At 42.9% G+C, this 13,072-nt stretch overlaps 1 protein-coding gene across 2 annotated transcripts in view; it reads right to left on the bottom strand.

Annotated features, from left to right (window-relative positions):
- The window catches only part of RBM25 (RNA binding motif protein 25), a 40,339-nt gene that overhangs the window by 19,355 nt on the left and 7,912 nt on the right, over positions 1-13,072 (bottom strand). For both annotated transcript variants that reach the window (XM_054025289.1, XM_054025290.1), the window contains exons 2-6: positions 12,077-12,197; positions 6,075-6,124; positions 4,338-4,508; positions 3,938-3,995; positions 3,370-3,530 (exon numbers count right to left, since the gene is read on the bottom strand). In XM_054025289.1, the coding sequence (XP_053881264.1) occupies positions 3,370-3,530; positions 3,938-3,995; positions 4,338-4,508; positions 6,075-6,124; positions 12,077-12,182 (546 nt within the window). In that variant the 5' untranslated portion in view covers positions 12,183-12,197. The remainder of the gene's footprint in view (positions 1-3,369; positions 3,531-3,937; positions 3,996-4,337; positions 4,509-6,074; positions 6,125-12,076; positions 12,198-13,072) is intronic.

The following is a 13,072-nucleotide window of genomic DNA, read 5'->3' as shown; positions in this document are numbered from 1 at the left end:
CCAGGGTTTTACAAGTGGAATAGCTGTAGACTGCAACAGGAGGATTGTGATAAGACCGACAAACAGATCAAGGTCAAGGAAGAGACAGAGAGCAAATGGGGAGTATCAACAGCTGTGGCCCTAATGTTGATCTACCATAGCTTCTGGTCTCTGTCTGTCAGGAACTGTAGATCACTTAGACCTCTTCAGTAGCTCACCTCTAAGCTTTTTATTTATTTATTTATTGGGGGGGGGGGGGGGGAGTTCATTAGACTATCATACAATAAAAATGGTTTCCTTTTCTAATTTAAAGCAGTAAGCTGTGGGGAAAGAGCTATTTTAAAGCAACATTTCTAGAAAGAAAATATCCCTGCCATTCAAGAAGTCTCCTTATTGCTGATCATATATTTATCCTCACTTTTTTCTTCTCCAAGTGGGGAAGCAGGACAAAGGGAAACTCTGGGAAAGGATCTCCTTGCACCAACGTTATGCAGAAGTTTATGAAAAATACTTTGGATAAAGAATATCTTGCCCATTTACTGCCCACCCCACCATTTTGTAAAAAAATGGAATCTCACCTGAGAATCCAGTTGGGTGTCTCATCAAGCGATAGGTGGTGGGTAAAAGGGGGGGTAGGGCAAGGGAGGGAAGGGTCTGATGGAGCAGCAGCTAAGAATGAGGGGGAGGAAGGGTTCAGTTGGAGCTGAAGAGGCTGCCAGGCCAAAGGAGTAGACTGAAAGAGCTAGAAAGCGGTGACAGGGAGTGGAGCTGAAGAGGTCCAGGGAGAAGAGGTGATCACGAAGAGGAGCTAATTAGATCAAAGCGTTGCTTGGTTTATCTCCCTCATATTAGAAGTTAAGTGTTGCAATGTATATTAATACAAAATAAAATAAAATAAATAAAATAAAAAAAATCAAGAAAATGAGTTCTGAGAAGAGCACTGCAACTTTCTGATCTGAGAGTGGCCCTTGCATGCCAAGGAAGGCATGAAAGGGTTAATAAGGAACCACAAGCACTTTGATAAACTTTTAATGCATTTACTATAACTCATATTAGTGTTTCAGTGGAGGTAGTATTTCATAACTACTTACATCAATATTCCTCAGCAATTCACATTTCCTTCAGCCACCAATAATGAGAACATACCAGAGTCTAATTTGTCTACATCAATGTTTCCCAAATTTGGGATGCCGCTTGTGTAGGGAAAGCCCCTGGAGGACCTGGCCAGTTTGTTTACCTGCCGCGTCCGCAGGTCCGGCCAATCGTGGCTCCCACTGGCCGCGGTTCGCTGCTCTCGGCCAATGGGAGCTGCTGGAAGTGGGGTGAGCTGAGGGACATACTGACCGCCACTTCCAGCAGCTCCCATTGGCCGAGAGCAGCGAACCGCAGCCAGTGGGAGCCGCGATCGGCCAGTCCTGCGGAGGCGGCAGATAAACAAATCGGCCCGGCCTGCCAGGGGCTTTCCCTACACAAGCAGCGTCCCAAGTTTGGGAAACACTGGTCTACATCATTAGAGAGATGCCAGTCAAAACTATATGAAATCAGGGTACAGAGCTTTTCTATATGGATATCAGTAGGTTACTCAAAGAATATATCCTAAAAAGAATTAGGAATTTTCACTATAAGTGATTAAATTTATTGCCATCACATCGCAACTGACCTTCTCTGCCTTGCTACACCAAAAAAAATTCACAGAAGGCACAATCCTTCCTGTTCATGTCCTACAGCTGCACTACAGTGTTAAGGTTACTTACAATCCCAGCTGTAAGCATAGAAATATTATAGCTGTTGCCAGAAGGGAACACTTTGACAGAAGTGAGTGTTCGAGTCAAACTTTCCTCCCTTAATCTAGGTTAGCAACTAGAGTACTTGCGCCATATCATAGAATATCAGGGTTGAAAGGGACCTCAGGAGGTCATCTAGTCCAACCCCCTGCTCAAAGCAGGACCAATGCCCAGACAGATTTTTACCCCAGTTCCCTAAATGGCACCCTCAAGGATTGAACTCACAACCCTGGGTTTAGCAGGCCAATGCTCAAACCACTGAGCTATCCCTCCCCTCCCCTCCCCATGGATTTCACCTTGTTAGCACTTTGTTGTTCTGAGCAATAGTCTTGTGACCCCCATATGCAAGATAGACAAAATTATGTTAAAAACCTGAAGTCATATTGGTTCTGATTGGACAAAAGTATTCATATTTCCAGCATATTCTGTGTAGCTTTCTGAGCTACTACAAAGCGCTGATTGCAAAAGTTTACCAACTTTTTTGTGTTCATTATCTACAAAATGAAATTGAAAATCTACTTTGGCCAACTAGACCTATGAATAATTGTTGCTTCAAGAAGCGAGTGCCCATTGGTATATGCCTTTGCTTGGGACAATTAGAGAAAAAGTGCAGGTATTTTAAATGAATGAACATGCTCTATTACCCTTGCTAAAGAGAAGCATCTAGCAAAAATGGGCCGCATTAATCTTTGGTATAACTACTAGTTTCAAGCAAGTTACACTTGTGATGAATTTGGCCCAGTAAATCCAGCACACCAAACTACCCCAGAAAGACAATTAAATAATTAAACCAGAAAATTTAGAATGAGTTAGATGGACAGTGACCCTGGTTGGATCCCCAACAGGTTTCCCCTCAAGTCAAAGATGGGGGAAAAAAAAAAAAAAAAAAAAAAAACCCTGCATGCTTAATGTTACATCTGCTTGTGATCTGTTCAGTGCCTTATAACTGCAAAGAAATAAATCTACTTTTCTGAGTTTTAAACTATTGTGAAAGCTGCAAGAGAAACTTAATTCAGGTCCCTCAACTGGCTCACGGATTTTGTAACAAACAATACATTTCTACAGGTCACTTTTTAAAAGACGTCTCAAATCTCTAAACATTAAGTTTCAGAACAGTAAGGTACAGTATAATATGTATTACTCCTTTTCAGAATGGATATAAACTGAGAATCAGAGATTCAGGCCTGGCTGATACACGGTGATGCATCAATTTAAAGCTGTGATTTTGAACAGATTTAGTTCAATTGGTGCAACTTTGCATGCAGACACCCTTAAATCAATTTAAACCTAGCTTATATTGGTTTAGCATGCCTCAGTAAATGTACAAAGGCAAGCTAAACTGAAAAACAGGTGTTTCCATTGGTTAAATATGCAAATTTAAGTGCAGACAAGCCCTAAGGGTAAAATTCTCAAAAATGCTTAAGTCGATTAGGCTCTCAAGCTCCACAAACTCTCAAATGGGATTTAGGAGCCACACTCTCGCCAATGTCATGGAGTGAGTTAAGAGCTGAGATAGGAATAGAAGCCAAGAGCCCTGGCTTCCAGACCTAGATAACCCTGTCCCCGCCCCTCATTACATAGTGCAGGTCTCACATTGCATACCTACCCCATTGGAAGCCCTTTTCTTTGCTTTCCATTCATCTAGCTGAGCTTTTGTCTTGGCATCAACTTTAACTAGCAGCTTCTTCTCTCCAATCTGGAGGTCATGGAGTAGTCTCAGAGCTCGTAGAGTGGATTCTGGTTCTTTGTATTCACAAAACCCAAAAGCTAGAGATTGATGATTGAGATGAAAAGCAAAAAAACAATGTCTTCAGGTAAATATTTAACAGCTTTTCCCTTACAGACCATTAAATATCTTCCATATTGGGAACTTTGAACTAACAGGTTCTCAAACTTTTTAAAAAATATTCCAGAAATATGCATCATAAAAGGGAAAATATTTACTCTGCAAAATTTACAAAGAAATATTCACTGCATTATTCTCAAAGAATTACAAGATTTAAGATTTGGACCTTGTTCCTTTTTTATAAAGATTTAACAGGAAAAATTGTCATATGCAACTCAATTTAAATGCAAAATATTAGAGTTATATTAATTTGTCAGTATATACTTTAAAAGCTGTCTGATAATCAAAATAAATGAATCTGATCAGGATGCCAAAAAGCAACACTTACCTTGAAGTTTTCCAGATGCCCCTTGCACTCTCTTCCAACTCAAAACCAAGCCACATTTCTTGAAGGCAAAATTAAGAAAGGAATGTTACCATTTAATAAACTGTAAACAGTTGCTCACACAAAACAAGCAAAATGTACCATTCTGTGAAGGAATCAAAAGAGTAAGGGTTAATTTTGCTAAAAATCTTCTATATTCCTATTTGGTACCAGCTGAAAGAAAGCTATTCTGGTCAAACTGATTGTTCACTTTTCACACAAGTCTAATGAACATGTCATTACTGCACCATCAGTGCCCAACTTCACTGCTTGTGAATTAATCTCACCACGTTTATAGTGATGACAGAATATTTACATTACACACCAGCTGAGGATGAAGTCTAAAACCAACCACTGCACTTACAGCTAGGAGCTGTCTTATAAGCATATCTGATGCCTTCTCGGAAATGTTGCCCACGAAGACAGTGGTAGTGGGACCGCTATTTTCATCATTTTCTTTATTCTTTAGACCAGGGTGCTCTTTTCTGGGTCCCAAGTGCTTTCCAACCATGGACACTGTGGTAGGAACTAAGACCTATGGAGGAAAAACAAAATGTCTGTATCTATTTTATAACTTACCAGAAAACGGTTTAGAGCCTTAAAACAAGGAAGAGTTGGAGATATAGAGGTGTTTCACTACTAAGTTTACAGCATAGCATGATAATTGCAAGCCAATACAGCAGGACAGTAGTTTTAAGATTCTACACGGAATATAATAAATATTGCCTATTAGATTTGAAAGAATGAAATTGTTATTTTAAAATCATTGCTGGAAATGCAAGGCAGAAAGAGGTCTAGTTGTGCAAGGAGATCACTTTTGGATACGATGTTATGAGTCATCTTTAACTCAGTACTTGCTTCAAAAATGAACAATGAGCCTGCCATCCTTTGATATACTGGTACACCTTAACGTCCTATGAGAAACAGATTCTTAACAGTTATGACCGTAAATAAAAGATTAATTCTGGCTCAAAAAAATACTCATAGCACCAAGTACAATGTCCTAATACTTCCAGACTTTACCCAGAAACCAATGTTTTACTTTATCAATCCACACCCCTCCTCTATGATAGCCTCTTTTCTTGAATGTGAAGAAGAAATGTTTTGGGAACTGGAGCATATGTATGTAGGTATGGTGCAGTCATGTGTGTGAACATCTTCCAGTCATGTTATAAAGAGGGTTTAAAAAAATATATATATATATTCGTTGTGTGCATGTGCTTATTTCTTCCTCATCAATTCTTTAAGGCCAGGGGCAGAACCTTATTTCTTCCAAGATATTGAATAATACATTTGTTCCAGCATCTTACTGCTATAAAATACATAATTTAGCATGAGTATATTCCTCTGTTAGAGACATTAGGTTTTGGACTGATTTCTTCAGCAGATTCCACTTTTGCAAGATTTTAGTAACAGCAGTCCCATTAGTTTAGATGGAAAAACAGCTAGGAAATGGCTTTAAAACCTAGAATGAACCCAGATTTTATAGTCAGAAAACAACCCTACATGCCAATAAGAATCCATGCGTATAGATAAAACCACTAAAAGCAGATTTTCCCCTCAAGGTCTCCGTAAGTCCTGAGCATCTTTCCCCTCCCACAGCATTGTAGCCAAAAAGGACTTGTTAGAACTTGCTCAGAAGCTTGTCAGCGCTGACTCTTCTGACCAGTTTAGAAGCAGTGTTGGGTGATGCACTCACCAATACGGGCTACGAAATACCTCATGGCACCCTGCAGGCCTACTGATCTGGTAAGCAAGAGACCAGTCAGCCAACCCTGATGTTTTGCACAACAGTGCAGAGTATTATCACGAGGTCATCTCTAAATTACTTCATTTGAGATAGAAAGTTCAACTTTTATTTCTATTTGCAAACAATAACTGTTTCAATTTCTAGCAGTTAGCAATTTCATATACATCCTTTTAAAACCTTGCCCAGCTCAGAGTTTAATATGTCAATCAGTCTAATATTTAACACCAAGCTTTTCCTTTCATGATTATGAATGTTGTTAATGAATTGGGGGCAAATTACATATAGAGTAGTTTCAATCAATAAAGCATGTTTTGTACACATTACTTTGCCCCTACTCCCAGTACTACTTACCGTTGGAGCAGGAGCCATAATACCCATTGGTACTGGAATCATGGGGGTCCCTGAGGGAGACAGAGAGAATATATCAATGTTACCCACACACACTCTAGAATAACAAAGACAGAATACACCTGAGCCAATCACTTATCACTGTATGCCAGGAAAAAGTAGTAAGTAACACTGTTGTGCAGACATGCATGCAAATCAGCGAACAAATTCAGAGCAAATATGAAGTTCACAGTGCATACTATGCTCACTGTATGGATAGCTATTCAACATTTTCCTATCATTTCTGTTTATTCTTGTCATACCACGTAACACCATGCATACAGTACAACATCCAAATCTTGCACTGAATACAGAATTAATTTCCTCCTGGGCAGCTCTATGATATTCTGTGTCGTATCTTAGTTCTTTAAAAACAGTAATGAATTTATGTTGACAAAACCCCTTAACCACAAGACCATTCTCTCTCTTCCTTAAGTTCACTGGCTCATTCACTACACACTTTCCAACTTCTCCAACAAACGAGGCCTTACAGACAACAGCCTCATTCCCTACTTGATTCATTCCCACAACATCAGTCCTATGCACTCAATGAGGCAGGGGTCCAGTGGGGGGGGAAAAGTATGTGGTCATACTATTAAAGCCTGTATCAAAATGCATATGTACAAGAGGGCCAAACTAGGGTTGCATTGGCAACTTTAATTCAGGCATTTTGTATGTGCGTGTGCTTGAGTTTGCAACCTTGATGTTTATTGTAGTAAATTACATAACAAGCCAGGGGTCGGCAACCTACAGCACGCGTGCCAACCGATTTTGAGTGGCACACTGCCTGCCCGGTGAGAGGAGGAGGAGGGGCCGGAAAGCGCCACGCTGGGGGAAGAAGCAGGGGAGGAGGGAAGCTTGGCTGCCGCAGGACCAAGCTCCTGCCTCCGCAGGGGAGAGTGGGGGGGGGGGGGGGGGGCGGACCCCAGCCCCACTGCCCACCGCTCTCCCCTGAGGGGGCAGGAGGCAGAATCTTGGTCCTGCGGCAGCCAAGCTTCCCTCCTCCCCCGTTTCTTCCCACAGCTTGGTGCGTTGCGGCCCCTCCTCCACCTCCTCCCTCTCCCTGCCGGCAATGGCCCTTGAGAGGGGGAGGGGGAGCGGAGCGGCTGCTCCCTAGAGCAGGCAGAGTGAGGAGGGGAAGGAGGTGGAACAGGACATATCCCTCCCAGCCCCCTGCCATGAGCCGCTCAGGGCAGGGGGCTGGGAGCACCCCCACGAGCCGAGCACCCCAGCCCTCTGCCCTGACCTCCCCCCAACACCCAGCCTTCTGCCCTGCACCCCCAGCCCTCTCCCCTGAACCCTCCCCACACCCAGCCTTCTACCCTCCACCTCCACACACACCCCAGCCCTCTGCCCTGACCCCTGAACCCCCCCACCCTTCTGCCCTGCACCCCCACACCCACCAGCCTTCTGCCCTGAACCCCCCACATCTCCACTGCCCTCTGCCCTGACCACTGAACCCCCCCAGGTCTGGAGTCCCGGCTGCCGGCCCCTTGCCAGCCGGCGTCCTGGCCACAGGCGCCGCTCAGCCCGCTGCAGGCCTAGGTGAACAGAACCCCAGGCTGGCAGCGGGCTGAGGAGGCTGGCGGTGTAAGATCAGCATTTTAATTTAATTTTAAATGAAGCTTCTTAAACATTTTGAAAACCTTGTTTACTTTACATACAACAATAGTTTAGTTATATAATATAGACTTAGAGAGAGACACCTTCTAAAAAACAACAACATGTATTACCGGCACGCAAAACCTTAAATTAAAGTGAATAAATGAAGACTCAGCACACCACTTCTGAAAGGTTGCCGACCCCTCTAACAAACCTTCGGGTTTTTTTTAAAACAAAAATTGAACACACAAAACATTTCATCAGATGAAACTATATTGACTGCGTCTCTCCCTCTACCCCAAAATGGGTCATTGGGAACTTTAAACCCACAGCATGCTCCACTATTACCTGACCTAATGGAGTAACTGTAAGCAGTAAAAGGTTGTTATCATCTCTGGTGTTATCTCTGTTGCCTCTCCCCAGCTCCAGGCACTCTGCAATAGCGAGTGAGAGGAAGAGAGTCTTGCGCACACGCCCAGCCCTGCTACCTAATCCAGGTGTGGGGCAAGCAGGCTCAGCCCTATCCAGCTGTGGGGTAAGAGGGTTCTGTGTGTGGCAATCTGGATGCCAGCAGCTTGGTTGGGTGTCTGGGGGATCTCAATGCACGGGACTTGTTGGGGGGTGCAGAGTGCAGCAAGAATGGGACTCTACAGGGGGGATCCAGGTGCAGCTGGTTGGGGCTCAATGGGGTGGGGATAGGGTGACCAGAGAGCAAGTGTGAAAAATGGTGACAGGGGTGGAGAGTAATAGGCACCCATAGAAGACAAAGCCTCAAATATCAGGACTGTCAGTATAAAATTGGGACATCTGGTCACCCTAGGTGGGGGTCTGGGTGCAAGAGGATTAGCAGAGTGATCCAGGTGCAGGGAGGGTGGGGCTTGGCAGGGGGGTTGGGGAGGGGGGTCAGGTGGATAGGGGGCAGTTCCCCACAAAGTGAACCCTCCTCCCGCAGCTGGGGAGTAATGGGGACAGGAAACGGGAGTGCTGAGCCTCCTGCAGCTGCGGGAGGTTCCCAGGGATGGGTCTGACCCAGCCCCAGGAGCGGCACGTGCTGGAGAAGAGATGGCGATTTGTGTCTCCCCAGGCTGCTCCCCATGCCCAAACCAGATATGCCTACTTGGGACTGCCGCCTGGGAGGGGCGCATGAATCAATTATTCTGCAAGGAAAGAGTAAAATCCGGAGGGGACATTAATTCTGCGCTTGCACAGTGGCACAGAATTCCCCCAGGAGTAGCAGTCTGGTCAACACAAAGGAGCTGTGTGTGTATGGAGTACACCCAATACTGACAATCAAGACAATTTAGCTGCTAAACTAACAAATCTATACTGAGCATACATGAACTGTAATTTTTCAGATGCTTATAACTTGATCATATTTAGGTGAATTTTCATAGGGAGAGCAAAAGGCACATTCCTGACACCATGACGAGACACATACACACACTTCCTTGCCAAAATTTGACCCCATGTCCCGTTGTAAAGTATGAAGGTGCTAGAGCTTGTCATTGAATCAGCTGTAGGATCGTTTTTAAAATGCAGCTAAAGTTTGGCAAAACACCTGAAAACAAGTAACAAAAAAGTATATGGCAATCTTAACTATAGGTGTCACTATCTGCCTGTAGTATTATTCACAGAAGAGTAGAGAAGTGAGAAACTAGTGTCCCCTCTTTAGGGAAATAGGTGTTATGCCCACACACGAGTACATTAGCGATACAGATCACACTTTCCAGTTGCAAGAAAGACCATGATATTTTCAAAATCCTTCTCTCTTCCTGTTTATACCCCCTATGGATTGCTACCACTGAAACAATGAATTTGTTTTGTATAAGGTCTTCGTCCTATGTGGTAATAAGCAGACCTTCAAATAACAGAAGCTTATGTCTCAAGCATATAGATCAAACACTTTAGAATAGATTCTTTAAAATGCCATTGCGAAAGAAGGGAGATGGTACTCAGGCCATACTACCAAAAAAAAAAAAAAAAAAAAAATAGGCTTTATAAAGTCTTGCAATAGCACGCAAACATGTCTACACACTCAGGACATAGTAATGGCAAACAGATTACAGTTCTGAATTTCACTACAAAGCTTTCAGTGGCAGAATGTGTTTATTTAATCAAGAAGTGCAGCTTCAGCAGAAGAGAGATAATATCCTGTTGATCTCAAAAACTTTTATTTAAGTTTTAAATAATGTAATGCAAGAAGGGATTGGTGGATGTGGGAGGGGGTGAGGGAAGGGGTGCATGAGTGTTTTTATATTCTACAAACCATTCCAGAATTACCCACTAGAACATAAAACTGTGTTAACATTGATAGTCATATATGCAGTTCAGCCACATGGCTTCTGAAAATATTTTACTCTACCAGACACCAGTGGATAACCCATACAGCCACACACAGGGTCAGCAAGGCATTTTCTATAGTCCATGTGCTGTGCAGCATTGTGCACCATTTTGCAGCAGTACTTAACTGCAACATAATGCAACAGCTGCTCTCACCCTTCTCTCCCACTCCACCAGCCTCCAGCTACTCCCTGCTCCCAGCTATGCAGCTGAAGTGCAGAAAGAAGAATGTGCTGTTAGCCTGAAAAAGTAAAGCTTCTGTCTTCAGATTGAGGCTGGCCTGTGCATTGGGAATGAGAATAAAGAATGAGCAATCAATGTAAGAGAAACTTACAGAATGATAGCCCAATGATTAAGCACTGGGAGCAGAGGAAGAAGAGACACTGGAAGGGGAGTAAATGGAAGCAGAGGGAGAGATTTAAAAATGGAAGAAGAGAGACTGGGAAACACAATAAGGAGACAACAACAGAAAATCAGAAGGAAAGTAATGAGAGAGAAATTTTAATGTTACGACAGATTTAGCAGAGGATTTTAACTTGCTTTTTGCATAAAATGGGCTTATAAGAGTCCAGTCAAAGCAAGTTTTACCCAACACACACACACAAAACAGGTCTAAAAATTAGGCACCATGAGGTACTAATAGGTGTGTCTTCACCATGTGATAATGCCAGAAAGGGCACACATTCCCATATGAAGCAGTATTGGAATAGTTATCCATATGGCCTACTGACATCTGTTAAAACATAGAGCAGGATATTTAAGTTGTATCTCTTGGAGGAGAAACATGGTCCACAGAGTTCAGTTTTATTTTAGGCAGTTATATATGTTCTTAGAAAGTTATTCCAAAACCAAATGTGCAGCCAGTAATATCTTCCATCCCAAGGATCCACCTTGTTCCTTATGAAATCTCAGAACACTCCTCATGCCTCTAGAACATTTTGCTTGCTTAGAAATGCTAGAGACAGAACTAAACTCAGGGCTCCCAGAATTACATACAGAGTACAACAACTAGGCTGGCTCATCCCCAACTTCTTCTATGTTAGGGGATCTCATGGTCCCAAAAGTTGCCAACCTTGATAGGAAAAATTTAGATGTGACACAAGGATTAAAATAAAATCTGTGTTTTGCAAATTGGACTAGATTGTAAACTCCTTAAGCTATAAGCCATGTCTTCACACAGTGTTTAGCACAAAAGGGCCCCCTCTTGATTGGGGCCTCTCAGCATTACAGGCAGTCCTCGACTTTACGACGTTCAACTTATGATGAACGGCACTTACGACGTTTCTGAATTGACACCCTGGTTCGACTTATGACAATTGGTTTAGACTTTACGACACTTGGTCCTGCAATGGAGTGTATTGTGGTTCTGAGTTATGATGTTTCGACTTACGACACAATTTTCAGGAACCAATTGTGTCGTAAGTCTGAGGACTACCTGTACTGTAATATAAATTGCAAGGAAAGGTTCTCAGTGTTCAAATTAAAATCATGGCCAAGGGACTGCTAATGGGCTCTGTAGCCTTTCACCTATGGGTTCAAGTTCAAAACAGGCTAGCAGCTACTAAAAGTTGCTGCTATATTTTCCTAGCAACCCCCCCACCACCACCACCAGGGTATCCAAAAGTCCCTTCCATCGTGTTTGGGTTACCATCCAAAGGCTGTTACAGTGACCTATTTGAAAAAAGTTGAAAGCTGCAGTCTATTGCCAAGTAGACAGGTGTCAAAACCCAGCATCACAAACAAATGACATTGGGAGCCAATCTCAATGGAGAAAATGAGGAATAACTAGACACAGAAACTGAGCTATTCTCACCTTAGAGGTTTTAATTTCTGGTCAGAGAAACAATGGGCATAACAATGGGAGCTTACTCATATTGTACATTTCTATGGATGAATAGGGTCTTCAGCCTTAAAATACCTGTATGCAATTGCATAAGTGCAAGAGTGAATACAAAAGGTTTAAAATTTAGTACAGGAAAAATTCACTTGGTTCCATGGTGGTTCTACTTGCTAACATCACTTACCAGGAGGTACAGGTGGAGGAAAACCAGGAAATTGTGGAGGTGGAATCCCAGGTGGAAGTGTTGGGATTCCCATAGGAGGGCGATTCAAGTGAGGTGGAAAAGACATCCTTGCAGCAGCAATCTAAGGGGGAAGGAAAAAAAAGATAGCCTCAAAATATCATCTATTCAAAGTGGAGTGAACGGATAATCACCACACTAACTCTGATTTTCATCCTTTTAGGGACTGCCTGTTGGAAATGCAAACTTCAGTTTTATGTTTCCTTCCCCCAATTAAGCAATAACGCAGCAGTAGTGGAAGACTTCTTTTCTAATAGCGCTATTATTAAACATGAAAGTCTTGCCTTTTAGGATGGACTGATGCAAGAGATTAAACTAATTCTTTATGCCAAACATTTCACAAAGAACTGTTTGTAGAGAACGGGTGCAGAGAAGGGCAACTAAGATGATCAGAGGAATGGAAAACCTGTCGTATGAAAAGAGATTAGAGGAGCTTGGGTTGTTTAGTCTGACAAAGCGAAGGCTGAGGGGGGATATGATTGCTATCTTTAAATATATCAGAGGGGTTAATACAAGGGAGGGAGAGGAATTATTCCAGTTTAGTACTAATGTGGACACGAGAACGAATGGATACAAACTGGCCGGGGGGAAGTTTAGGCTTGAAATTAGACGAAGGTTTCTGACCATCAGAGGGGTGAAATATTGGAACGGCCTTCCGAGGGAAACGGTGGGGGCGACGGACCTGTCTGGTTTTAAGATTAAGTTGGATAAGTTTATGGAGGGAATGGTTTAATGATAAAACATAGTAGCCAAGGAAAACCAAGCAATGGTACATGAACAGCATAATGGCCAACAGACTTGCTTGGGGGGATGGGGACCTGCAGAATTTCTAGAGATATGGCAATCTTAGCAGCGCAGAGAAGAGGAGAAGATGTAGAGACCTCCAAGAAATGGGCAGCAGGCCAGATACCCATCTCCCTTGGAGTGCAGACCCAAGGG

The sequence above is a fragment of the Malaclemys terrapin genome, chromosome 4 (assembly GCF_027887155.1).
Source record: "Malaclemys terrapin pileata isolate rMalTer1 chromosome 4, rMalTer1.hap1, whole genome shotgun sequence".
Lineage (NCBI taxonomy): Eukaryota > Metazoa > Chordata > Testudines > Emydidae > Malaclemys > Malaclemys terrapin.
Note: the sequence above shows the minus strand (reverse complement) of the source record. Positions and strands in the feature narration are given on the sequence as shown.